The sequence below is a fragment of the Aspergillus bombycis genome (assembly GCF_001792695.1).
Source record: "Aspergillus bombycis strain NRRL26010 chromosome Unknown contig00003, whole genome shotgun sequence".
Taxonomy (NCBI): domain Eukaryota; kingdom Fungi; phylum Ascomycota; class Eurotiomycetes; order Eurotiales; family Aspergillaceae; genus Aspergillus; species Aspergillus bombycis.
The window spans coordinates 84,252-109,082 of record NW_019170005.1 but is presented as its reverse complement, the minus strand read 5'-3'; the positions used below and the strand labels follow the sequence as shown (position 1 = coordinate 109,082).

Sequence of the window (24,831 nt, the reverse complement as noted above, 5' to 3'; positions counted from 1 at the left end):
ATAGAGCTTGTTAGCAGCAGGTGGGGAAGATTAAAGTCCAATGTCCCTCAAACAGACTTGATCTCCGTAGAGGAGACAGAACCAGACACCATAGAGCATAGCAATGACTGCAGAACAACCAACCCCAGCTCCTACTCAACCAGCTAACCATGGAAGCAAACCCTCGATGATGCACGTCGAGGCAATCCCTGAGCAGCCTGGTAAGATCCAGAATGGTGACACTGCCTTGGCGCTCTTTGAGAACTTCGACGAGCTGCACGAAGATGTCGACCCAGGGGAACTAAAACGGCTTGTTCGCAAGATTGATTTTATGATTCTGCCCTTTTTGGCTGTTTGCTATGCGTTTTACTATGTGAGTCCTTCGTTCATCCGTTTGTGTAGGTCTCTAACGGCGCTAGATTGACAAAACTACTCTTTCATATGCGGCCATCTTTGGCATTAATGAAGATCTGAGTCTATCGGGAGAGCAATACTCGTGGTTATCCAGTGTATTCTATTTCGGGTTTCTGGTAAGATACACTACTATCCTGACTATCCAGTGTTAGACGCCCATAAGAGCTTAGCTGCGAGGGACCCTTCACACCGGCACATCCTGACTGTATCCAAGATACGCAGGCTAAATTCATATCATCCCAGGTCTGGGCCCTTCCAACCAACTTCCTGATGCAGAAGTTCCCCATAGGCAAGTATCTGGGTGCCAACATCTTCCTCTGGGGGTTCTTTCTCATGCTCCAAGGTACGTTCGTCCTCTCACACGATAATTACATACTTCCTACTAATATCCATAGCGGCTGCAAAGAACTTCGTCCAACTCGCCGTGCTCCGCGTAATCTCCGGCGCAGCAGAAGCATGCAGGTACATACCCTTCCACCCAGGTTTACCCAGAAACAGAAGTCTAACAGCCCAGCGACCCTGCCTTCATGCTCATCACAAGCATGTGGTACACGCGCCGTCAACAACCCATCCGAATCGGACTCTGGTATACCGCCAACGGCTTCGGCATCGCCTCGGAGGTCTCCTCGGGTACGGCATTGGACACATCAAAGGCACCCTTTCCTCCTGGAAATATGAGTTCTTGATCATCGGAGCCCTTTGCTCAATCTGGGGTATAGTAATAGTCGTCTTCCTACCCGATTCTCCGGTGACAACGCGGTACCTGTCGCCCCGCGAGAGACGCCTCGCTGTAGAACGACTGCGAGAGAACCAGACGGGTGTCGAGAATAAAACGCTTAAGCCTGCGCAGATATATGAGGCTTTCCTGGACTGGAAGGTCTGGGTGTTTCTCCTCCTGGGGCTATCGGGGAATATCCCCAACGGGGGAATTTCGAACTTCGGGACACTGATTCTGAAGGGATTCGGGTTTTCTACCTGTATGTTAGGCAATTTCTTTGATAACCTCTTTCAACTGGTTGGGGTACTGATACTGATGCTGATGATCTGGGGAAAACGCAGTGGTAACAACCCTCATGCAAATCCCCTACGGAGCCTTCATAGCCCTCATGATCCTCTTCAGTATCTGGCTGAACGACCGCCTCCCCCAGAACAACCGCTGCTACGTGACCATCCTATTCCTTCTCCCCAACCTCGCTGGCTCTTTTGGGCTCTGCTACCTCCCCGGATCAAACAAAGTCGGCCGTCTCATCTGCTACTATCTAATGGGATCCTACAACGCCTCTTTTGTGCTCATTCTCTCCATCCTCACGGCCAATATCGCCGGCCACACGAAGAAAGTCGTCACGAGCGCGATGATCTTCATCGGTGTTTGCGCCGGCAATATCGCCGGCCCATTCTTCTATAAAGAGGCGCAGGCGCCGCAGTATCCGCTGGGCATTTGGTCGATGATTGTGTCTCATTTTGTGGAGATCGTGCTGGTGGTTTTATTGCGGGCGGCGCTGGCCTGGGAGAATCGGAGACGGGATCGCTTGCAGGGAATTGGGCCCGGTGGGGAAGGTGAGGAGGCGAGGCAATGGGAGATGGATCGAACGGCGTTTAGTGATCTGACGGATAAGGAGAACTTGAACTTTAGATATGTTTACTAGATTCGGGCCCTTTTGCTTGTTTGGTGTGTTTTGGTGTATTGGTTCTTTCTTAGGGCTGAGTGAGAATGGGGTTCGGACTTGTTTCCGATGCTTTGGCGCCGGGGGGGGAGGTTTTCCGAGTACCTACAACCTTGTAACATGGCTGTTATTGAATCGACCAATCTGGGTTCGCTGTTGGCAATGGTGTGTATTGAGGAGAGCACTGCACTTCCCCCGTATTTCTCCACGAATAGAGCTCCCTATCTAGAACGTGGGATGGCAGGGCTTCAGAGCTCATCACACCCCCGGACTTTGTAACGACCCCCACGCGGGGAAGTATGCAGTATGTGCACTGTCTGTTCGATTGTATATATAGCTCAACGGTAATGACGAGATAGTAGTCATAATCATCTATCTGTCTCGCTAGGAAACCAGAAATGGCCAGAATCAAGTCAATTGAGTACTTCCGCGTTAAGCCTCGATGGCTTTTCGTCAAGGTCACCGACGAACAGGGCCGATTCGGCTGGGGTGAAGGTACTCTAGAAGGCCATACACAAGCTGTGGAGGGAGCTTTGGATGAGCTCATCGCGAGGCTAGTGGGTTATGAGGCTGAGTATGTCCCATCCTACCTTCGGTGCTTTGGGTTCGTTCTCGGTAGAAAGTACTAATCAATGACAGTGATATTGAGCATATCTGGCAGACGGCTTGGCGACTGGGTTTCTACCGCGGTGGACCTGTGTTCATGTCGGCACTTTCCGGAATTGATATTGCGCTTTGGGATTTGAAGGGCCGTGTGCTTGGGGTACCGGTTTACCAACTGCTTGGAGGAAAGGTGAGACAGAAGGTACAAGTCTATGCGTGGATCGGAGGTGACCGGCCCAGTGATGTGGAAGTCGCAGCGTATGTATTATGTTCCTCCCTACGCAGATACCGGTATATACTTAGCTTGTGATAGGAAAGCGCGCATCGCCCAAGGACTCAAGTGCGTCAAGATGAACGCTACGGAAGATGTCAATTGGCTAGATTCACCCTCAGCTGTGGACTCTTGCGTTGAGCGATTGAAGCAGGTCAAGGCATTGGGTCTCGACGCAGGATTAGATTTCCACGGCCGACTACACAAGCCTATGGCTAAGCAACTAGCGAAAGCATTGGAGCCATATCGTCCATTGTTCATTGAGGAACCACTGCTTTGCGAACACCCTGAAGCGCTCAAGCAGCTCTCCGATCTGACAACGATCCCTATCGCGTTTGGAGAACGATTGTATACGCGGTGGGATGCGAAGAGGTTTCTGGAAGACGCGTCTGTGGATGTCTTGCAGCCGGATATTGCGCATGCCGGTGGTATTTCAGAGACGAAGCGAATCGCTACCATGGCCGAGACTTACGATGTGGCGATTGCGCCACATTGTCCGTTGGGGCCCATCGCGCTGGCGGCGTCTATTCAGGTTGCTTTGTCTACGCCCAATTTCGTTATCCAGGAGATGTCGTTAGGGATGCATTATAACGTGGAAGCGGGGGATATTGACTTAAACAGCTATCTAGTGGATAAGTCGGTCTTTGATATCAATGAGGGATATGTGAAAGCACCGTCCGGTGTTGGGCTAGGGATTGAGATCGATGAGGCCATGGTCAGGACAATCAGTGCTGAGACAGACCCATGGCTTCCAAAGGAGTTTTACGGTCCAGATGGCGGCATTCGAGAGTGGTGATCTGGTTGTATGTAGTTTGGTAGTGTTGAGCTGATAACCTAATGTCTTTTACGCGGAACATCTATAGGGCTGATTGTTCACCATATTACTAGTAGACAAGCTCCACGCGGAAGATGCGGGGGCGTGGGGGTTCACATAACATATATTCGAGGGGAAATCTGGCGTTGAGAAATAAGCAGCTATAAATAGTCGGTTTGCTACGCGCAACTTCGCTGCGATGTTAATAGTCGGCCACTAGCGTCCTGCATCATTCACCATAATGGATCTCTTTTCGCTCACGGGTAGGACCGCCCTTGTTACGGGGGGAACTCGAGGCATTGGACAGCAGATGGCGATTGCTATGGCTGAAGCCGGTGCAGATATCATTCTGGTTCAGGTAAATTGATATCTCCTATCAGCCAAGCAACAACAGCTCCAGAGATCTGACTCTTCCGGTATGCAGAGAGACGCCAGCAATCAAGACACGCGGCAAAGGATCGAAGGTTTAGGGCGCAATGCAACGATATACACAGCCGATCTATCTTCTCGGGAGTCTGTCTCTTCATTAGTATCAGCCGTCTTGAATGATGGGCATGATATCGACATCCTTCTCAACTGCGCGGGGATTCAACGGCGACATCCGAGTCATATCTTCCCGGATGGTGACTGGGACGAGGTATGCTACTTCCCCGTGGTTGAAGAGTGATATGCATATCAACTCTAACGGTGGCAGGTCCTCCAAGTCAATCTTTCCACTATTTTCACCCTCTGCCGGGATATCGGCGCCTATATGCTCACCCGGACCCCGGATTCCTCCGGCCACCGCGGAAATATCATCAACATCGCCTCTCTTGTTTCATTCCAAGGCGGATTGACCGTACCGGCTTACGCAGCCGCAAAAGGTGGCGTGGCGCAATTGACAAAAGCACTATCAAATGAATGGGCCGCCAAAGGAATCAACGTTAACGCGATCGCCCCCGGTTATGTAGCCACGGACATGAACACGGCGTTGTTGCAAGACCCTGAGCGGTCGGCAAGTATCCTGGCGAGAATCCCCGCGGGACGATGGGCAACCCCGGAGGATTTCAAGGGAGTGACGATATTCTTGGCGAGTCGAGCAAGTGGATATGTTTCTGGTGAGATTTTGACGGTCGATGGCGGGTGGATGGGGAGGTGATCAGGGTGTGTATTGTACATTAGGTGTGACAATAAATACATAGTGGAATGTTAATTGGCGAGCAATTCCAGATTAAAAATGTAATGGCTCAACTTGGTGGAGTTATTGGTTGATTGGAGGTGTTTCGCTCGAGCTAATCACCAGCCATTGTATAATTATCATCTATATAGGCCGTCGATACCATGGTAATGCTGTCTCTTAGTGCTGATTAGTCTGGTATACTTCGCAGGCCGAACTTTAGTCAATGAATCATGGGGTACGGGGCTGGTCCGGCTCTTGGCCAGAAGAACACCGTGATGACTGGTCAGTAGAGTGTACCTATCAGTTACTAACGAGTAGTCCTGTTAACTATGTACATGCTACAAAGGTGCCTGCCCAGGATTTACACTCTCTTATTCTTTTCAGGGATTCGATATTGCGTGCTGCACCGATCTGTATGATGACGTATGAGGATCGGCAAGTGCTGGAGGGGAAATTCATGGAATATGCACAGAAGATATCGTGCTGTTTTCATACCAGCAGACTGGTCCAATCGGTCCCCCATGAGGGTGGAGGAGATTCTGAGGAAGAAAAAAGATCCAATGAAGGCAATGCGAGTCGAAGGAGAAGGGATGATGACTGGATTCAAAGGGAAAATCTACGATCCACCCCAATGCGGTCTAGACTCCCGGATCCGTAACGCGTAATGGTAATACCCAAATTCATTCATTCCTTCTCTCTTTCTTTTCCCTTCATGAAGAACCTCTCCTTTTCTTGACTCATTTTCCTTCTGGTTCTGAACCGGATTTCTCTTTCTTTCCCTCTCATCATTCATCTAGAATTTTTCCGGGTGAGAAAGCGCTTTGAGACTTTCAATTTAAACCCCTCGCCGCCACGCGTCTCTGCTCTCGTCAGCTTAATTTCGTCCATCCCTTTGCCTGATATTTTTTACTACTGCACAGATTGATCCAAACCCTCGGGTGTAACGAACTTCTCACCTCCACCAATTGCCTGGCGCGCTCCCCGCGCTGTCGGGGGATACACAGTACTTGATACCTAGGCTCAGGACGCAAGCAAGCGCTCTTTTATTATACTTTCTTTTTCCTTACTTGTCCACCCGACGAGTTTCTCCGCAAGGCCAACGTGATTGCAACGATCTACCCTCGGCAGCAGCTGCTCGTCGCCCCATTCGTGGTGTGCACACTCACACACCCTTACCGCCGCCATGCCGACCTCTAACACCTCTTCCCCCGTCAAGCGCCCCGGTCTGGGTCGTCGCGCAGTCTCCTCACACGCCGTCGTCACGCGATCGACATCCACCCAAAGCGAACTGGCCAACTCCAACTCCGCCCACCAACAATCCTCCAAACTCTCTCACCGGCAACACCGTGCCCATATCGTCGGCGGTGGTCATCGCAACCACCATCGTAATCCGTCTTTTGGCAAAAATCTGAATAAACAGCTCCAAAGACATCTCTCTCACACTCAAATTGAGCCGGAAAGACCCGCTCGTCATCATCAGCGCAAGAAGTCCGCTCCTACGACTCCCGCTGCTGTCACACCTGCCGCAAGTCCGCGCGGGACAAACCACGTCCGTTGGGATGGAGCCTTGGACGATAGTCACCAAACCACTACTTCGATGAAAAAAAACAACTCAAGCCCTGCGCTTCGCCGAAACAGCAGCAGCGTCATAGGGAAAGTAGGGAAAAAGGCCCTGGTCACCGATCGCCCACATACCAGTTCTGGCAAGAAGAAAACTGTGGGCTTCGAATTGGCTGATTCCGACGACAACGACGACGGGGACTGGGAGGATACTACTCAGTCGCCGGAGAGCACTAGGCGCAGTTCCGTCGCTCAATCTAAGGACAGTGTGGAGAATACGACGGTATTGGTGGATCCCTTGACATTTGTTAAGCGTTCTTATCCACAGTTTCCTCGGTCGACCAGCCTTCCCGAGTCGAGCCTGAATAATTTTGGTCACAACAACCCTTTGCCGGACGACGACAGTGACGACGAGCCCAGCGAAAACAGTGATACAACACAACAACCGCCAACGACCGAAGAGCGGGAAGAAAATAGTCGCGCCACTGACCACGGTGATATTGCATCTCGCCTGCTGACTCCCGCACACTCTGCTAAAGCACCGCCCGCCATGTCCTCCATATCAGCCACAGCGAAGCCAGCCACAGTCGATTCATTGTCACGCAATGCTTCTCTAACCAATATAGCTTCCGGCCACGATGGGTTACGCCGACCACCACTCTCCTCATCTCAAAATACAATGGCCAATACCCCAGGCAATTTGACGCAAGCTACATCATCTTCGATCGAGGGCGGCGTGTCGAGGTTCATTAAGACTGGCTTCCGTGCAACTTCTCGTACAGATTCGGATCCCAACACTCCGTCCTCTTTCTTACCCCATTATCACCCCCAAACACCTCCCTCTCCTGGTCGTGGAGCAAGTTCGAAGAGAGCACGAGCATCCCCTCCCGCCCGGCCGCCTGGCGCAGAACCGCACTCTCGCACCCAGCAGAAGCTGTGGCTGCAGCGCACTGCCGCTCTGAACACCTCCCCTCCTGATGGCCATGGCGTGACAGCGATCGCACCTCCGTCGGCAATGGACCCGGCCTTCATGGCCGCAGCGCACACCCGACCAGGAGCCGGATTTGATGCAGGAAGAGGACTTGTCAATGGGGCGTCGCGGGCCGGTCCTGCGCACGACAATGAAGCAAAGCATGTCCGCAAGGCATATGAGAAAACCGCTTTGGAGCTTACAGTGGTTCGACGGTTCCAGTCACCGACCGGGGATAGTTTCCGTCGTTTGGCATCCCTTGTCAATGATACTAAATTGGGTTCCAGCCACCAGCGACATTCGTCCCTCGGCAAACCAATCAAGTCAGCGCCCGCCTTGACATTGCTCCAAAACGGCAAACAGCAGTCACCCAGCCAGAACAGTGCAATTCCAGAGCCGAAACAATTAATTAGTCGGAAGCGCTCGGATCTGAAACCCTCCGCCTCCCAAACATATCTTCAAGAGCCCGCCGATCTCGCAAACGAAACTGCAGATTCCTCACAACGGCCCAAATCCCAACATCCTTCTCACCGCATTCTCTCTACATCCGATGAAGCTGCCCATACGACTCCCGCCGGGGAAGAGTACCCCGAAGAGCCATCATTTATGGCCAGCGAGGCCGAGATGATGATTCGTCGTATGTGGGAAAGCCGTGAGGTAGCCACCGTCGGCTGATATACAACCACTACGACTACAGCTTTAGTTATGCCCTCATGTCTTCACTATTGACTCAAGTCTTTCAACATTGCTTGTCCTCTATTTTCCCACTGTTCTCATCCTAATGGCTTGGGCATATATGGCGTTCACGGTGCATTATGTATAGCGTACCAACTCATTTCGGGGTCCAATCTTATGCGTGCACATTATCTTGATGGGCGTCTTGCGTTCAGATCGCTTCTGTTGCTTTCTTACTTCCTCTGTCACTTATTATTCCCCGAGCATAGATATCTTCGTTTAATATTTGTAATGTATTCACTTTCCAGCGTGCCCACGAATGGTTTACATAGGCAGGCTAATTCATGATTCTCAAGGTTTCTTCCAGATTCAGTATCTTTCCATCTAAGATAGCATAAATGTATTCCCAATTCCATGTCTGTATATGTCATAAATAATGAATACACAACATACATATTACAATAGATCCATAGTGCAGAGCCCGCCGTCTATAGTGACAAAGAATCTAAAGAAAAGAAAATCATGATAAACAAGACGAGTTGTACACAGGACAACATTGAAACAGAAGAACAAAGAAAAAATAAGAATAAGGATAAGGATAAAATGACATCAAATATTCTCATCCCGATCTTTACCTCGCCCACGGCCACCACCACCTCTCCCACTCCGACGGGCATTATTCCCACCAGCAGCGGCATCAACATGAACAGTCCGCTGCTGACGGGGCGTCGAAGCTGAGTTCTTCTTCTGCCCAGGTTTGTCGGGCCCATTGCTCCGAGATAATTGTTGAGAAGGAGCTGGTGTAGAGGTATTCCCGCTGCCTTTTCCTCCTCCACCGCCACGTCTCTTGCGCTGTTGACCCTGACCCTGACCTCCCTTGCCACGGCCGCCGCGGCCAGATGGGCCGTCTCTCTCGTTCTCTTTTTGGTCCACGGGGGGCAGGCCTTGGATGCGTCTGCTTTCTTTATCCCACCATTCTTGGAATTCTTGTTCGGCTTGGATATCTTGCAGGTTGTGTTTGGCTGTTGCTGCTTCGCGAATTTCGTCTTTTTCTGTTTGTTGTTGCATGAGGATTGTGGCTAGGGAGAGGGAGTTGGGGGACGGGGAGGTGAAGCTGGTTTGGTATGGTTCTGGACGGGGGATGTGGCGGACTGACTGGATCGCGGGTCGAGGTTGAGGGGTTGCTGGTGGGTTGGGGGGTGGCGCTGTTGATGGACCTGAGATGGAAGGTTTGGAGGGAGTCTGGGCGCTTGTGGTAGAGGTTTTACGGTTCTGGATTTGTACAGGTGGTGTTCCCGGTTTTGATGGCGGTGGTGTCCCGGCGACGGTTTGACGGAGGGTCATGGAGGGCGCCTTGGGGGTTGATTTGACCGAGCCGGGGGTTGGGCTGTCTTGTCCGTCGGTAGCTTCTAATGGTATCGGTTTGGTGGGTGTAGCCATCTTCCATGGGTTTTGGGGTGGTTCTTTGGCTTTTTTCTGAGCGGCAAGCAGATCTTGCATTTGTTGTTGCTGGATCTTCTTGCGCTCCTTTTGAGATAGCTTTGGAGTGAGGTTGTTGCTGTTGTTGCTGTTGCTTTCCCGAGGAGCGGAAGACATGCCTAGGCTGAGATTCGACACGCGATTTTCTGATGCTTCGTCCATGATGTCTTTTAGATTTTTCTTGGAGCCTGAAACCACTGATGCACTCCATGGTTTTTGAGAGACGTCTTGTGGAGTAAGAGAACCGTTCTTCTTCCCGTTCAGCGCACTAGCTCGTAGTTCAGTGGGAGACGCTGCAAGTATAGCATCTTCTGGGGAGGCCATTTGATCATCCAGGTAACTTCGGCCTTCCAATGATCCTCCCTCTGTCAGACTAGAGCCCAGAGCCGGCGAGTCGGGGTATGAGCGAATGTCATTGGCATCATTTGGTTTGACCCCACGGACTGCCGTCTTTCCTTTAATAGATTCTCCCGGTATAAGCAGATTCTCGTCATCCATCTGGAACATCAGGTCTCCGATTGAATGCTTGGGCCTCAACGATGGGCTACGTGACGTAGCAGCCGAAGCCCCCTTAGTAGGAGTCTGTTGCGCTTTCTGTCCCGAGGGCGCTGAAGGCGTGAGTGTCGCTCGAAGCCTTCCTTCACTCGCCTCGATTTGGCTGATATGTGACCGAAGCCTCATGGAATCAATCTTCCTCCGCCGGTCTCTTTCTACCAAGGATACAAGCTCGGGGTACTTTTCAAAAACATATTCTTCGGAGTTGCGCCCTCGTGACACTGGGAAGCTCGAAAGCTGATTCTCGTGACAAACAGAATCAAGCGCACCCAGCAAAAATTCATCAAGATCCTCCAAAAATCTAGGAAAGTGTCAGAAGCCAGTAATACTTCGGCTAGGTCCCAATTCCTACCTATTTGAGAGTAGATCTTCCAAATTCAAGCAAATATACTCTAACGCAGCATCTTTGAACTCTGTCACACAACAAGGCGCAGTAGCGTTGAGTAGATGACACACATTACGTGTAGTTACTAGCTTTCGTTAGTAACTCGACCAGTACACAGATTAGAAGAGGCTGCAACTCAACATACCGAACCTGCCAAGCATCTTCTGACAGATTTGACCCAACCGGTCAATCATCAGCTCATTCGCCACAAAAGCAACATCAAGCACTAGGTCAATGAATTCTTCCAGGTCATTCGTTCGAACTTGGTCGAAAAGTTGTTCCTCCGTATCTGCATACATATACCTAAGCACAAACTCAAAGACATGCCGATCAATATGCTTTAGATCCACGTATATATCGTCGGTTGGATCTATACGGCGGGAGGAAAGCCATCTGCCACCTGAACGGCCACGGAACAAAGCGTCAAAAAATGGACATCTTTGGCAAATAACTTGGCTGTGAACCCTCATAGTGCCATTTTTCAACTCAACGATCACATCACCACTGTCAAAGAACGTGATATCATTGATCGCACGTTCCATATCTGACTTCAGTGCCTTTGTAGGCTCAATCATTAACCTGGCAGATCTCTCTAGACTGTGAAGGCCCAGGCACGTGGCAACACGCATCACTTCAGAACGGACCTGACGATATCTAGATGCACTTTCCGGCGTATGTTTGACTAGCTGCCACACTTCAAAAATATTGTCTGTGTAGGAGTAGAAAGCGAGGTTCAGAAGAGTCAAGAAGTCAACCCCTTGGAGTTGAAGCTGTGCATATCCTTCTCCATCGTAATTGATCGTAAGCACGTCAGGAATGGAGAATGATTGTGCGTGCCGTAGATCATGGAATGCCTTTCTCAGAACCGGGCTGCGCCCTGTCAGGATGAATTCGTGCACAGGTATACGTATGTCAGAGGTTGTGGTGGTGACCCATACTGTTCCGGGGAAACGTCCGGTCTGCAGCGGCCGGAAATAGGACTCGACATCTGGCTCTGACATGATGGCCTTCTTGATATTGATGATAGGCTCTGAGTCCAACACACCGTCTTGATGAATAGCAACAGAGCCTACTACAGAGTGGAAAGGTGAGAGTGGTAACATATCCTTCCACAGTGTGCTTTGGTCGATGTTAATTTGCTCCCTGGTCACGTCACAGTTCCGTTGCACGGCTGCGAAAGCTCCAAATGCATTGCTACATACGCTCACAACTCGAGAAAGCCCAGGGACGCGGACAAATTTGTGGTCTTTTGAACTATCCTTCGCTTTCCCCCGCTTTTCTTTCCTCCAGGCCGATCCAGAAGCTGTGCAAATGATGATCGAGCCATCTTGTCCAACATCAACGTCTCTCACAGCCATGTGCGCCTTCTTCACAGACCACACTCGAGCCGGTGTAGATAAGGAATTCCGTATTTTAGTTGGGTTTGTGGTAGAAGTCGAACTCGGTGGATTCTCTGTCCTGTTGACTTGTACTGTGAAGACTTCACCAGAACTGGACAACGCACATATGGTATTTCCACCGGACGTTACTTTAATGATACGATTGACGGAAGTATCGTACCGGGTGGACATGAAGCTGTTCCTAATGAAACTCGAGCTGATATCCAAAGGGAAAGACAGTCTCGAGTAGCCATACTGTGAAAATACCCAAACATCATGGTTCTGGAGAAGAATGGCGGTGGCTTGGTCAATAGCGGACACGCTCTGGATTGGAGCACTAAAAAGAGACGCTCCGACACGCCGAGGGGTCGTCTGAGTTTCAAGAGATCGGGCATCTGAGTCGACAAGTCCAAGCTGACCTTCATTCTTGCCAAAAGTATAAAGACCAAAGTTGCTGAAAACGACTGAATGTATCGCAGATGCTGCAGCTCCAAGGATGGTCTCCTTTTTGAACGGGTTGAATATCTGTCGTGGGGTCTTCTGCATGGGCACATCGTCTCGATTGTTGGTTCTTGGAAGACCATAACCTAATTGACCAAACTTGTTGCTTCCCCAGCTGAATATCTCGCCGTCCTCTGTAATTGCGAGAGTGTGATCCTGGCCAAGGGCAACAGAAATAACCTTCTTGTTGGCCAACCCTCCGGTCTCAATGCAGACAAAGCCGAACCGTGTTGACTCATCACCGGTACCTAAGCGCCCTCCGGGGCCGAAGCCGCACAAGAACAGGTTCGACTCTGGATCGTTTGTGAGAATGGCTGTGTGCAGCTTGGACATGGCAATGTTCTGAATTTTGATATGTTTGTTCTTGACCAATGCTGGCAAATCCGTAACTCCACGCACTTGTTGGAGATCTGAACTCCCTTCATCCAAATGCTGCTCTTGGAATTCGGAAAAGAACCGCTGCAAAAGGTGATCTGGACGTTGGAAAGTTATTCGCTCGGGATACTGGCGGTCGTCATGATCCCCTACACCAAGATTCAGGTTCTTATTGCTCCCAAATGTAAATACTTCGTCACCTAGTACATTTGTTCTCGGCTTTAGCGCTCGCTTTGCAAAATGACCGTCTTCGTCGAAGTCGTCAGGCTGTGAGGACGCAATGGAAGCAATATCCGCATTGTCAAGATCGCCGAGCTTTAGATCAGTCACTACCGGAGAGACAATACTCTTGATCTCACGAGATGCAATTGTAGCTCCATATACATCAAAGGGGCTGTATCCTTCTCTATCTTTGATTTTTATCAAGGTACCACTCGCGTTGGTTGTATTTCCCGATTTACTAAAGTCTGTTGCATCGCGCACATCGCGAGTCAGTAACGCTTGGGCAATGGCGGCATTGCCCGCATACAAAGCCCGATGCAGCGCTGTCCACCCACTCTCCCAATCTTGTGCATATATGTCAATGAAAGGCACCTCGAGTAAAGCCACCGCAAAGTCGGTCGCAGTAGGTTTCGTCGACGAAGCCACAAGGTGGAGTAGCGTTCTGCCAAATTGATCACGAGCGTTCAACTCCTCCCGAGACAATGGTCTTCCACTCCGAGGTGTATTGCTTCGATCCGGGACCGGACTACCTGGCGACGTTCCGCTCAATTTCTTGCTTTTGAATGAGAGACCAGTAGAGGTTATGGTACCCCCAGGGCTTCCGATCTTGAAATTAGACGATCCGCCAGGTCCTGAAGCCCGCTGGCTACCGGAGGTATAGCTGGCAGTTGCCAGAACCCGCCGGAAGCTATCAACGTCATCGCGCAAAAAGAACTCCCAAAGCTTGCTACTCATGTGCCCCAAGTTATAGTATGTCAGAATCTCTTATCAGCCGAGGACCAGAGCGTCGTGTTCACCACAGAGGGTTCACGGCGCACCGGAAGAGCTCCGCGGGGCGAGAAGAGTATTCTGACAGGAAGAGAAGGAGTCGACAGTCGTCAACGCGTAGTCGTAGTCTCGGATTGTAGTCGGAGAATGGTATGCACCAACGTGATAGCCGTATCGAAGGCAGAGGAGATGATACGAAGGAGTACTGGAGCGTGTCGTAAAATGAACGATATGCGGTGGCGATGACAGCTATGTCTTATATTATCTCCGAGCCTCGGACGTGAGGGTAAAGGAACTTTCAGCGTGGTCGGTTTGATTCGCCAATGGGACGCGACAGCAAAATCGATACAGAGGAGTAAATTCGAGCAGTGATAGAAGCGATTTCCGTCGATATGTTCTCAGAGGGTTTTCGCTCTTCTTTGAGTCTTTGATAGTGCTGTCACGGGATTTGAAGGATGACTGACCCATGGATTGGAGGGATGATCGGACAGTGTCCAATCAGGCGGTGCGCACCCCTCCATGCGCGGAGACGAGAGGCTGAGGAACGACGCGCTTCCAACTACTACTAGTAGTATGAAACCCCTCACCCGACTACATCCATGCCTTTCGGGTCCAAACGGTCTTCATGATGCGAACCATGGAATTAAGCTTCGGGTGTCAAATGTAACCCTAAACCCATGCTGGAATCTATACAGTCTTCCTAATGTCCCGATAATGGGGTCTACCCTAAAACATCCTGGGTATCCATCACAGGATAGGTAAACAGCCCAGTGCACCTCTATATACTCATACACAGGATAACTACTTGTAGGGCGACCAAAATCGATCGCTAGATCTATGTTCACCATCAACAGTAGAATGGCCGGACAATCAGTGATGTCTATGTGAATCGAGGGATTAGGCAAGAAAAAATCTGTCTAAAAATGAACCAGCCAATGATCGCACATATTGAGTAGTTCTATATTCTTATATCCGATCCCACTCATAAAGTTACCACGCTATGAACGCAACATTCATTCTGTTAATGGCATCAAACAGACACATATGTACCTTTGCTCTGAAATGTTGCGCCACTTGTTTGGATATGAGCCACGAGCCCCAGTCACACTACTCTTAATATGGTGTATGTACATGTGGATGAAAGATCATGACTATATAAGACTCAGCACAATTCCAGGTTCCTAAGTGGGCACCATAGCTCTGCAGATGAGGTTGTCTCATCACTGCACCAATTTACCTCAGACTCAGAAGACTCGGAGCTGCGTCATTCGCACACTTACTTCCTCTAAGTAACATGTGGGTGGCAACCATATCGGTTGTGAGGGCAAAGAGATAGAACGGGAAAAGAAAAGAAGAGATTAGACATAGGCGAAGACCCTACTCATATTTGGTCTAGACTGTACGACAGTGCGGATGGAATGCTCCCCATTGTGCATGGCGATGCCTTGGCAGTGGACTATGTGAAGGGTCTCGATCAGGCCTTCCGTCTATATTAATGATTGGCCAAAAGGGTTTTTTTAGCAGGTATGATGGGCCTATAATCGGAGTAACATGTTTCTTTTCCAGATGCAATGTATATCGATCTATACGGATGGTTAATATAATGCCCGAGGATCTGTCAGTTAGGAGAGTTAGTTAGTTTTCCATGGTGGGTATTATCGAATGATGAACTGGACTAGGAATTCCTATTTGGCTTAAAAAAATAAAAGGAGAAAGAAAGGAATTCGTGTATAAGATAGAATATGGATGGCAAAATGACAAAAGAAAAAGAAGATTAAATAAACGGAAATCCTGGACGAGGATAGATCCGACAAGGGATAACCCCAAAGAGCGTGCACGCACCCGATAAAGGTACGATAGTTCATTTGGTACTGAACGGTGTCCACACCATGATGTATAATAGCACTGTTTATAGGCATACATCTGTATCCGTATCACTAGCTGGCGCCAAACAACAATGTCCAAGTCTTTCTGCATTGTCGGAAGGAATCGGCTGGCCAACTTTTGTTCCAACACGATCAGGAATAATACCTGTGGAGCAGGGAAAGAGAAGAGCCTAGACTGGAGTACTCCGTATTAGAGGCGCCATCAAGACAAGAGGTCCCCTGCAAGGTCGCCTATAGTATGCTTCGCTGCAGGCCTTGCAGTTCCGGTGCATGGAGCTTGTCGCACATTGTAAGCCAAACTAATTTCTACCACTAAGCTTTCAGGATGAGCAACGAAGTAACACAACATCGAGTCTGTGCCTCGGTCGGCTATAGGCTGAGCGATTCCTCTGTAAATTTCCTTCCCCACCGCCCATGAAGCTGTTGCAGGTGAGGCGACCATTCCCAGCAGCCTATGCTCTGTTTTCGTCGACCGTTCCATTATTGGTACAGGATACGGACACGATGGAGAGTGGAAAGGTCAATTATGAATTAAATCCTCCTAGTTGAACACTTTATACCTTCTCCTGTACTGTGAACAATAAAAGTCAAAAAGTCAAAAAGAAAGGAAGGAAGAAGGAAAGAAGAGAAAAAGCAAAAGTAAAGTGACCGGAAACAAAGAGATGAGGACGGAAAAAGAAATAAACAAATAAATTAAAAAGCCAAAGATAAGAAACTAGAAAATCGAATAAGTCAAAATTAAAATAATAATAATAATAATAATAAAAGGAAACAAGAAAGGGGGTAAGGAAAGAACACGAAATCCGCACAGAAAGCAACGCTACTATCAATGAGGGTCCATTATCACGGGGGAGGTTGTTGATTAAGTTGATTGATCGACCTGCGCAAGCGGCAATTTCTGGAGCTCTCATCATACTTTCCATTGACTGCCGCCTCAATATTGAGTCATGTATCGTAATTCAAGGTTGAGTTGACGAACCTACACTAACGACCGTGGTCTTCGTATTTGTTACTCATAAGATATCATACTATCGATCAAGGCTTAATTCAAGAGAGAGACACGTACGTCTGTTTAGAAGTTAGTTAGGTAGCAATTATATACTGAGTCATATTGATAACTTGTATCCTGCTGCCAGTTGTCAGGACATGTTAGGTCGATAGAAGACAGAAGGATGATTTCATGAGAATCAGTATCCACCTGACTGTTTTCATACGGTCCAGTTGGGGCAATCATACCGACTGGACACCGCCTAGCAACGCTGTTGCTGCAACCGCGACTATCGCTTGACCGCCTTCTAACGCCCTGGTTTATCCTACCGGCGACTTACATTGTCATTGGCCGCGATTGATGCTTAACCACTCTTTCAACTGTACGACCCCCGTAAGTAAGTTGTTCTAAAAGCAGTTTCGAGAGAAACTGGGAATTAAAAATATCCCTTACTGGCAACTAGTCACTCGACGACAGAATAACTGTTGAATTGTCTTTGGTCAAGAATGCCGTGGCACTTGTCGGCCTGACCGTGGGCTTTACTTTGCACTTGACCTGGAGGTGGATTGCTCATGAACCACCCGAGTCACCGGGTGTGCGTCACAGACATCTTTGCTCCCGTGCCGCCGCCGCCGTTGTTGCTGTGCCTCACCTATCTCTTAGCGCATTACACGCCTTTTACCTTGTCTCTCCGTTTCATCTCTCCTTCCTTATCCCTCCCCCAAAAAACCATTCTTGTAATTCCCTCTTCCCTCTTCTCCTACCATTTTCCTTCCTAAACCTTTCGAATCCAGCGTATTGGTGACTATGAATCCTTAAATTACCTTATTCTCCCACGACGTGAGGACGCCGTGCAACCCCCCGGATCTGCCTTGTCGTCAGTGCGGAGAAGCTCACAAGGTTGTCTAGACTCTAGACCGCATGCTCTTCCAGTGTGCCAGCATCCTGTTGCCTGAGCACAAAGTGCGATGAAATCAGCCTCCACTAATTTGATTTGGATCGTGCCTAAGCTGTCCGGAATTTATTCCCCTAGCGTCTTTCCTAAACCTGAACCTCTGGCTGTGTAGTTAGTATGGCCGTCCGCATCGCATCAGACGCGCCCCCATTACCTTCTTGATCGAGACAATCGCCCTGTCATAGCTCTGGATTCGACTTCGGCTTTAGAAGGACTACTTTGAGAATCCTGTTCTCACTTGCGTTGTGTCGCAGAAGGATCATGCATCAACATCCTCGGTCGCCGGCGCCAACAGCGCCAACCTCTTCCGCCAGGCCGAACTCATCTCGTTCGAGAGAGCTGGATTATCGTCCTAATTCCCCTGCAGCCGATGTTAGGGTACATAACAGCAGAGGCTTGGGGATTGAAGCCGAACCTGGTTCGCCAGAGCAAACTGCCCAACCTGCAAAGGAGGCGATAGCGAAGCTGAACCAGATAATATCGGTATGGGATCAACGCCTGGCTTGTGACCTTGTGGCTCGGTGATGGATCTCCGCTAATTTGTTCCTGTTATGTTTCAGAATTACCACACGAAAGCTGCTCTGATTATACTGCATTCGCGCATTGAGCTCCCACCTTCATTCAACAAGGGCTCTGACACTCCCAGAGTAAACCGTTGGGTACGTCTTATCCCTGTCGCTTGAGAACATACCCTATCCCAGATATAACCAAGACCTGTCTTTCATCTGCGATGTCTCCAATACTTGGGCTGACCTAATACCTTTACGACTTAGTTTAACGTTGAGATCGAAGATACAGATGTGCTGCGAGAACAGCTGCGCACCTGGAGAACCTGTGATGCCACCGAGAATCGCCCGCCGCCTTTAATTATTGAAACATATCTCGATACAAAGGGACTCACAAATAATCAGACCCTCGTGGCTTTGGATGAGAATGGGAAACGATGGGATGTGTTAGAAGCCCTTGCTGCATCTCAACAAGCCCATCCGGTCAGACCACCCTCGGCCAGCTCTGATGATGTCATCTTGGAGCGGTGGAGAGTTGAGTTGGGGGATACGTCGAACGCGTTACCGGCTGATCTTGGATCTATTCTGCCTACTGTATACAAGAAAAGCATTGTTCTTTTCCGATCATTATTCACCTATTCTAAGTTCTTGCCCGCTTGGAAGTTCGCAAAGCGCAATGGAAGGCTTCGAGCAAACCCGGCTCTACGGATCAAGTACAGGATCATAGTCGGGTCTCCTAACCAGGCGAGTTCGAAGCCAGACCACTTGACCATGCCTTTATACGAGAGTAGTAGCAAAGTGGTTGAAACCTACAGCTTTGGTGTCACCGATTCGCCAGCCGGTCCATTCTCTGCTCAAGTGACATATCGAACAAGCTGCGATTTCCGCGTGGATGACTCCGAAGCTCTGCTAAGTTCTCGATTCATGGGAGCCGATGATGAAATCTTCCGTCCATCGCTACCTACGCGAGTGGTGGATAGTAAAGTGCCTCCCCCTGAGATAGGGTCACTCCCACAAGAGAGGAGAACAGTCGAAGATCCAGATCCTGGCCGGGCATACGGTAGTCTTTCGACCTTCCATCAGGTTGGACCTACGACCAGCGCGAGTCCCATATCAGCTCTCCGGGCTAAAGGAGAGTCAGGCACTTCATCTCCGTCCTCGCCTGGCTCGTCCTCTCGGAAAGCCTTGGCAGTTGCGAAAGCTAGTCCCATGGGACGCGCTGCTGTGCTTGCTAGTGAAGGTAGCCCAGGTGTCGTAAGGCGCCCATCTATATCTTTCCAGCCATTCAAAGCTCCACCCTTATCGGCATCACCGTCCCTTGTCGACCCTCCACTCTCGTCCCCTCGCTCAGTATCCGGGCCTCGTCCCCATCCATCTATGGCGACTTCTGCTCGTAGGTCTTTCCCTGCAGTGCAGGACACTGGCATTGCGTCTCCTAGTTCTGCATCTCCACGAACGGCGTCAATCTCGAGGTATAGCAGTGCTTTCAGCCACCGTCGAGGCAGGCCTTCTGGAGGGATCAATAAATTGGAAGACGATACTTCCAGTGGTAAAGCAAGTGCCACTTCGTCCGCTCAACCTGGATCCGGCCTGCTTGCTGAACCTTCTGGAACGAGTGCCGACTCTATTCACGCAGACGACGAAAATATTTCAGAATTCCTGAAAATGCTAGACCTACGGAAAGATCTTCTCAATACGTCAGGCTCAGCTGCTCTGGATGCTACTGCGCGTAGGACTACAGTCACTTCGGCCGCTTTAACACGTTTCCAACGTATGCGTGATTCTAATGCTGCCCTTTCTGACTCGATGTCATCATCTCTGCTCTTGCAGCGCTCATCGAATTCCTCTAGCAAACAGCTCTCTGGAGTCCCACCAATGGTTGCGGGAACGTCCATCTCAACTGCCTCATCGCCGGGAAAGCCGATATCTCCTCACACACCCCACACTCCTGCGATACCATCTCGCCTTAGTTCTAACAGCATCGTCAATTATACTCATCCTGAGGGCAATGGTACAGAACTCTCTCAGGGACATGGCTCCCCTCTTGATGAAAACACCAGCGATGGGACAACCATGGAGCACGGACCGTCCGCAGTGAACGCCATAGACATCCCAACATCACCTCGCCTTTTCCCCCCTGCGTATCGTCGATCTAGTTCTGCTGCCCATCGTCCACGTACGGTCGCTGTAGATGACGACGAGATTTTCCCCTTCAATCGCAGCGTGAGCCTTGGTGCCGAGGAGAGATCCAACCTGAGCCTTGGTGCACTTCATCGACAGCATGAGTATGAAAGCTCTGAAACGACCACGCATCAAGCGCCACGAGAGCCGCGTCCATTACCATCAACCGAAGCTGCAGTTGTACCGCCTAGCTCAATAGCCCGTGAGCAAGGCTCTCATAAGGGCGTGACCCCTGGCCCTACCGTTGCCTCTTCGTCTTCATCTCACCACCACGTCTACCAGCCACGCTTCAGCCACTCTCGCGGCCGGGGGTCTTCCGGCGGTCATCATTCCCTAAGTTCCGGCTCTAGTAGTCTTGCACGTGGTGCTGTCATTCCCCCTGGTCTTACTGAACGCGAGAGCGAGCGGGATGGCAACGGGAGCGGTAGCAATAGTGCTACCTCAGCAATGGAAGATCGTCGGGGTATAGGGCGACGACCCAGTGCTGGCCGTGGCGGTCCGCCACAGTCTGCCCAGTTAGAAGAAGATGAACCTCTGCTATTCGCTATGAGCGACTTTGGTGCCTCGCGACGGAGCTTCGAAGAAGGCAGGCATGGCAACCATGCTCATGATCCGACTGGGAATATCGCCGGATCAAGACGAGGAGGAAGTGGTAGACGTGGCGGTGGTTTCCACCCTTGGTCCTAAACAGGCTCATGCCTAGAGTTTCTGCAACATATTACAAAACCTGATCTCTTCATATCCCACTTCACACGCTGCCTATGTCAGCCCAATTGATTTTCTTGTCTTTCTTTTGGCCTCTAACTCATATCAGTATAATCTGGGCGATCTGGTGTGTTTCCTTTACCTTTTCAGGGATTGAATCCCTAGTCCAGCGATTATTCGAACATATTCGAAGGTTCTTGTCTACCATCGTGCCATTTTAGCCAGTATGGCTATTCTTATAGACTGTTTTGCGAGCACCATGATGCAATCAGGTAATGGAGGATAGAATGGCACGGAGCTTTTTTTCGTTTCAAAATTTCTTGTTTATTGGGCATTTTTCTTTTTGGCGTGAAAATGTCCTATTTAGATTTCCCGATCCGTTATTGACGCCGGGGCGTCAATAAGGCCCTGAGCATTTTTTTTATCTAGGTCTCATTTGGTTTCTTTCCTTTAGGATTCTTGTAAGTACTTGGAGCTGATGGCTATTGTCTGGTTTATTGTTCATGATTTGAGGACGGCTCGGAGTTGAAGTTTTTCTTTGAACTGGCCTATCGGTACTATATTTCTCTTAAGTGCATCATAATTCAAATTTCAGCATGAATTCTCAATTTCAATCCATCCAGTGTTCTAAATTGATTATATATACATTGAAGGGTGTGGTATTCAAATGGGCTGTTCATTCCGTAAGTTGGGCAGGAATGCCATTGGCATGGATAGAGAACATGGGACAGCAAAGACATCTTGATATAAAGGACCCTGGAGCTCACACTATGATAGGCTTAGGGCATCCATATGAAATTTGGAAGTCTATGGGTCCGCTTTATGGTGTGTCCTCGGCCTATAGACTGTTCGAATACGTCATGCTAGCCATAATGGCTAGGGCGCCCTGGATCTGGCGCACCGGCAACTATGTTGGATACCAACCCGAGTTTATGCTAGAGGTATCATAAAAACCCTCTCATCAGAGTCTGTTCCAATGGATCCCAATTTGAAGATATAGCGTTTGCATAACTGAAGCCCGTAGTACAGCGTATGTTGGTGAGAAAAAAAGCTCCTCATGAATGGAAATGCACCGTGACTACCCGACATAAACTTCGTCAAACTTTGCAGAATCACATCTTTCGGAAGGTGTTGCCAGATGCACTGCGTCTCTCCTTTGCCCTGAAACTTGTATCCCGAGATGGTGCAGGGGCCTTGTTCTGTTTCGACTTAACATGGGGTGTGAATGTCACCTCCCTCTCTCCAACGACACCGCCACGACGCGATGGTCTCTCCTTAGTCCGCATGTTCTGAGCCCTAGAGCCGAAGGAACGGTCACGAGTAGAGTTGACGCCAGAAGAAGAAGAAACTTGCATTCGGGGCTGCTGGGATCGGTTGGTACGTTTATAGGAGGATGTCGAGATCTTTCCGGAAGACTTCTCTTTAACAGGTTGTTCTGCTTCGCTCTCGGAGTCAGAATCATCGGAGCTGGAACCGGGCACTTCGTCGATTTCCTCCTGTTCAACGGCAGTAAGGCCTCTTTCTTTTCTCTCTGGGGCATCTGTGGCAGTGCTGGGGTTGAGAAGCCTGAACTCGTGCGATGCCTCGTCCACGGCGAAGTCTTCGTCCTCGAACAACTTGGCGAAACGACTATCGCCCAGTAGACCTTGAGCAGGTTTCTCTGCTGCAGGTGCAGATGCAGGTGCGTCGACCATCTCCTCATCACCGCCCTTCTGTAATACACGTTGTGCCCTCTTACGTTCGTTCTTCTCTTCAATGGCCATAAGTCTGTCGGCCAGCTTCTTGTTGACCTTGACGGCAGCCTTCTTCTTACCCCGGATTCTGCTCTCACGCTCCTTGTCGATCTTCTCCTTGACTCTCTTCGCACGTTCCTCTTCCCAAACGTAGGGGTTCGTGATCAAACGAGCCTCTTCATACAAGCGTTGTGCCACAAAGTAACCGTGCATGTAAGGGCGTAGTAGATTGGTCCGGCCAATCAAGTGCTCCAAGTTCAAAGTGCGCAGTTGAGGAACGGTCAAGAACTTGTAGTTGTCGTACACAGAGCTTGCCTGACCGCTGCTGAATGCGTTAGGATCGTTAGGATCTTCAGCCATTTCCTCAACGAGGTTGTCCAAGAAGGAACACCATTTCGGCGCGGGTCCAAGCTGAGGGATGAAAAATGCATGCTGCTGGCGTCCTTCGTTGGCAGTCAAGAGCATTCCGCTATCCTTACACCAAGCAACCGAGTTGATGTCGACCGCAGGTTCCACAGACGTCCAAGGGCTGCCGTCCCGAGGGTCCCAAATCTTGATAATCTTTTTGTCCGAAGAGAGGATCTTAGGCTCCATGGTCTGTTCACGTGTTAAAGATGAAGGCTGCAAGAACTTAAGTGTGTGGACGGGGAATCCATATCCTTGGTCTTTCTTGAGTAGAGGAACTGGCGAACGAAGATCGTATAGGTGAATAAGTCCATTGGACGAGCCGGTACCGAGTGTCAAGCCTGAGCGGTGGAATTCCAAAGCTGTAATCTCATGGCGGCCTTCATCAGGGACAGATTGTGTGGGTGGTAACAAGATTCCTGCCCTGCCTTTCGCTCTTGGATCCCAGAGTTCCACCGTGCCTAGCGTAGTACCAAAGGCGAGCAAATTGTGGCTTTCCTCCGCAATAGCTCCTGTGTTGATGGCACCTGTATTTATACCACCTTGCAACGTTCCTCCGCCAGCGGATGTGAAGTCGTCGCCACCCACATCAATCTCGAAACTCCGCATGTATCTACCCATCTCCAAATTAAGCCGAAAGACTTCACCCATGCCATCTTGATTCACGCCGACGGAAGGGACCAATGCCTCGGTAGATTGTCTATCGTAAACTAGATCACGCCCATATCTGGGAAGTCTCGTTGTGTAATGGCACCCTCCAGGTGTGTGAAACTGGAGTGAGCGATCGGACTGTAAATGGAGAGATTTGGAGTAGTCGGAGGATAAAAGGAGGAACGTGGTGTTTAGCGCATCTGTGTGACGGGCCCATGAGAGGGATAACTGTGAAAGTTGATGTGTATGAATCTGAGGCTTATAGGTTCCTATGTCTTATCGTCAGTCGCATGCAAAATATTATAATTGTGTTACTCAAGACGTAAGATCTAACCTGTGCTCATAACCCATTCACCATCTTCACTGACTCTTACACATTGACTAGCTTCTTCGAACTCGAAATCTTGTAAAAGTTCAACTCGATTCGCATACTCCGGGTCATTTTTGAGACTGCGCTTTCTCCGTCTCGCAAGCCATTCAGGAAGTGGCCGCGCAGTGTTCGATCCAGAGATTGTATAAACCGGCACTTCTGACTGATTCGAAAGCTTCATCTTTGCGCAGTGGTGCTCTTTGAGCGAGAAAGAGCCTGGCGTTGCTGCGACTGGTAAAGCTCCGACCAAAAAAAAAAAAAAAAGCCTTTGGAGATAGCGATAGTAGGACCCACGTGACCCAGCGAGTGTCGATCATTGATGATTGGTTCACGCGGTCCGGACGAACCTCCGTCGGGTTTCATGGCGTCGGAGGCCTGGATTGAAATAGCGACTTGCGACATTCTATATCTTGAACACCATCCGTTATCGGAATCTCTTATGTTCGCACCTCTATCATGATTGCTTTATCTTGATATATACATCGACTTCATTATTGGTATAGCATTTGCGACCCTTCCCTGCGGCGCGATGGCGCCAGGGAGCTGATCTATTTGCTAACTTCTGCGATAAGTTAACTCTATGGGCTATGGGTTGCTTCTTGGGATATAGTTTGCTTTCCAGACACTCCTGGAGATGATCCCTATTTCTCTTTTAAAGGCTTCTTTGGCTATCAATGA

The 24,831-nt window shown here is 49.7% G+C and overlaps 8 protein-coding genes across 8 annotated transcripts; 6 read left to right on the top strand and 2 right to left on the bottom strand.

The window, feature by feature from the left end:
- Positions 1-103: 103 nt before the first annotated feature.
- On the top strand, positions 104-2,039 carry ABOM_000857 (MFS allantoate transporter; the record flags this gene model as incomplete). The annotated part of the gene is made up of 7 exons (XM_022527987.1): positions 104-352; positions 399-509; positions 637-736; positions 789-855; positions 908-1,023; positions 1,113-1,370; positions 1,453-2,039. The coding sequence occupies 7 exons, from the start codon at positions 104-106 to the stop codon at positions 2,037-2,039; spliced, it is 1,488 nt and encodes a 495-aa protein (XP_022394094.1).
- A 416-nt stretch (positions 2,040-2,455) lies between these two features.
- ABOM_000856 (D-galactonate dehydratase) lies at positions 2,456-3,727 on the top strand (the record flags this gene model as incomplete). Its single annotated transcript, XM_022527986.1, has 3 exons — positions 2,456-2,631; positions 2,697-2,918; positions 2,974-3,727. The coding sequence occupies 3 exons, from the start codon at positions 2,456-2,458 to the stop codon at positions 3,725-3,727; spliced, it is 1,152 nt and encodes a 383-aa protein (XP_022394093.1).
- A 259-nt stretch (positions 3,728-3,986) lies between these two features.
- ABOM_000855 (short-chain dehydrogenase) lies at positions 3,987-4,883 on the top strand (the record flags this gene model as incomplete). The annotated part of the gene is made up of 3 exons (XM_022527985.1): positions 3,987-4,103; positions 4,170-4,382; positions 4,440-4,883. 3 exons carry the CDS (start codon positions 3,987-3,989, stop codon positions 4,881-4,883), a joined length of 774 nt encoding a protein of 257 aa, XP_022394092.1.
- A 244-nt stretch (positions 4,884-5,127) lies between these two features.
- ABOM_000854 (uncharacterized protein) lies at positions 5,128-5,569 on the top strand (the record flags this gene model as incomplete). The annotated part of the gene is made up of 2 exons (XM_022527984.1): positions 5,128-5,250; positions 5,345-5,569. The coding sequence occupies 2 exons, from the start codon at positions 5,128-5,130 to the stop codon at positions 5,567-5,569; spliced, it is 348 nt and encodes a 115-aa protein (XP_022394091.1).
- A 518-nt stretch (positions 5,570-6,087) lies between these two features.
- On the top strand, positions 6,088-8,109 carry ABOM_000853 (uncharacterized protein; the record flags this gene model as incomplete). The annotated part of the gene is made up of 1 exon (XM_022527983.1): positions 6,088-8,109. One exon carries the CDS (start codon positions 6,088-6,090, stop codon positions 8,107-8,109), a length of 2,022 nt encoding a protein of 673 aa, XP_022394090.1.
- A 609-nt stretch (positions 8,110-8,718) lies between these two features.
- On the bottom strand, positions 8,719-13,740 carry ABOM_000852 (BTB domain and ankyrin repeat protein; the record flags this gene model as incomplete). Its single annotated transcript, XM_022527982.1, has 3 exons — positions 8,719-10,444; positions 10,496-10,613; positions 10,674-13,740. 3 exons carry the CDS (start codon positions 13,738-13,740, stop codon positions 8,719-8,721), a joined length of 4,911 nt encoding a protein of 1,636 aa, XP_022394089.1.
- Positions 13,741-17,863: 4,123 nt separating this feature from the next.
- Positions 17,864-20,976, top strand: ABOM_000851 (putative autophagy protein Atg13; the record flags this gene model as incomplete). Its single annotated transcript, XM_022527981.1, has 3 exons — positions 17,864-18,085; positions 18,163-18,261; positions 18,376-20,976. The coding sequence occupies 3 exons, from the start codon at positions 17,864-17,866 to the stop codon at positions 20,974-20,976; spliced, it is 2,922 nt and encodes a 973-aa protein (XP_022394088.1).
- Positions 20,977-22,106: 1,130 nt separating this feature from the next.
- ABOM_000850 (WD repeat NOL10/ENP2 family protein) lies at positions 22,107-24,334 on the bottom strand (the record flags this gene model as incomplete). Its single annotated transcript, XM_022527980.1, has 2 exons — positions 22,107-24,052; positions 24,118-24,334. The coding sequence occupies 2 exons, from the start codon at positions 24,332-24,334 to the stop codon at positions 22,107-22,109; spliced, it is 2,163 nt and encodes a 720-aa protein (XP_022394087.1).
- Positions 24,335-24,831: the final 497 nt, after the last annotated feature.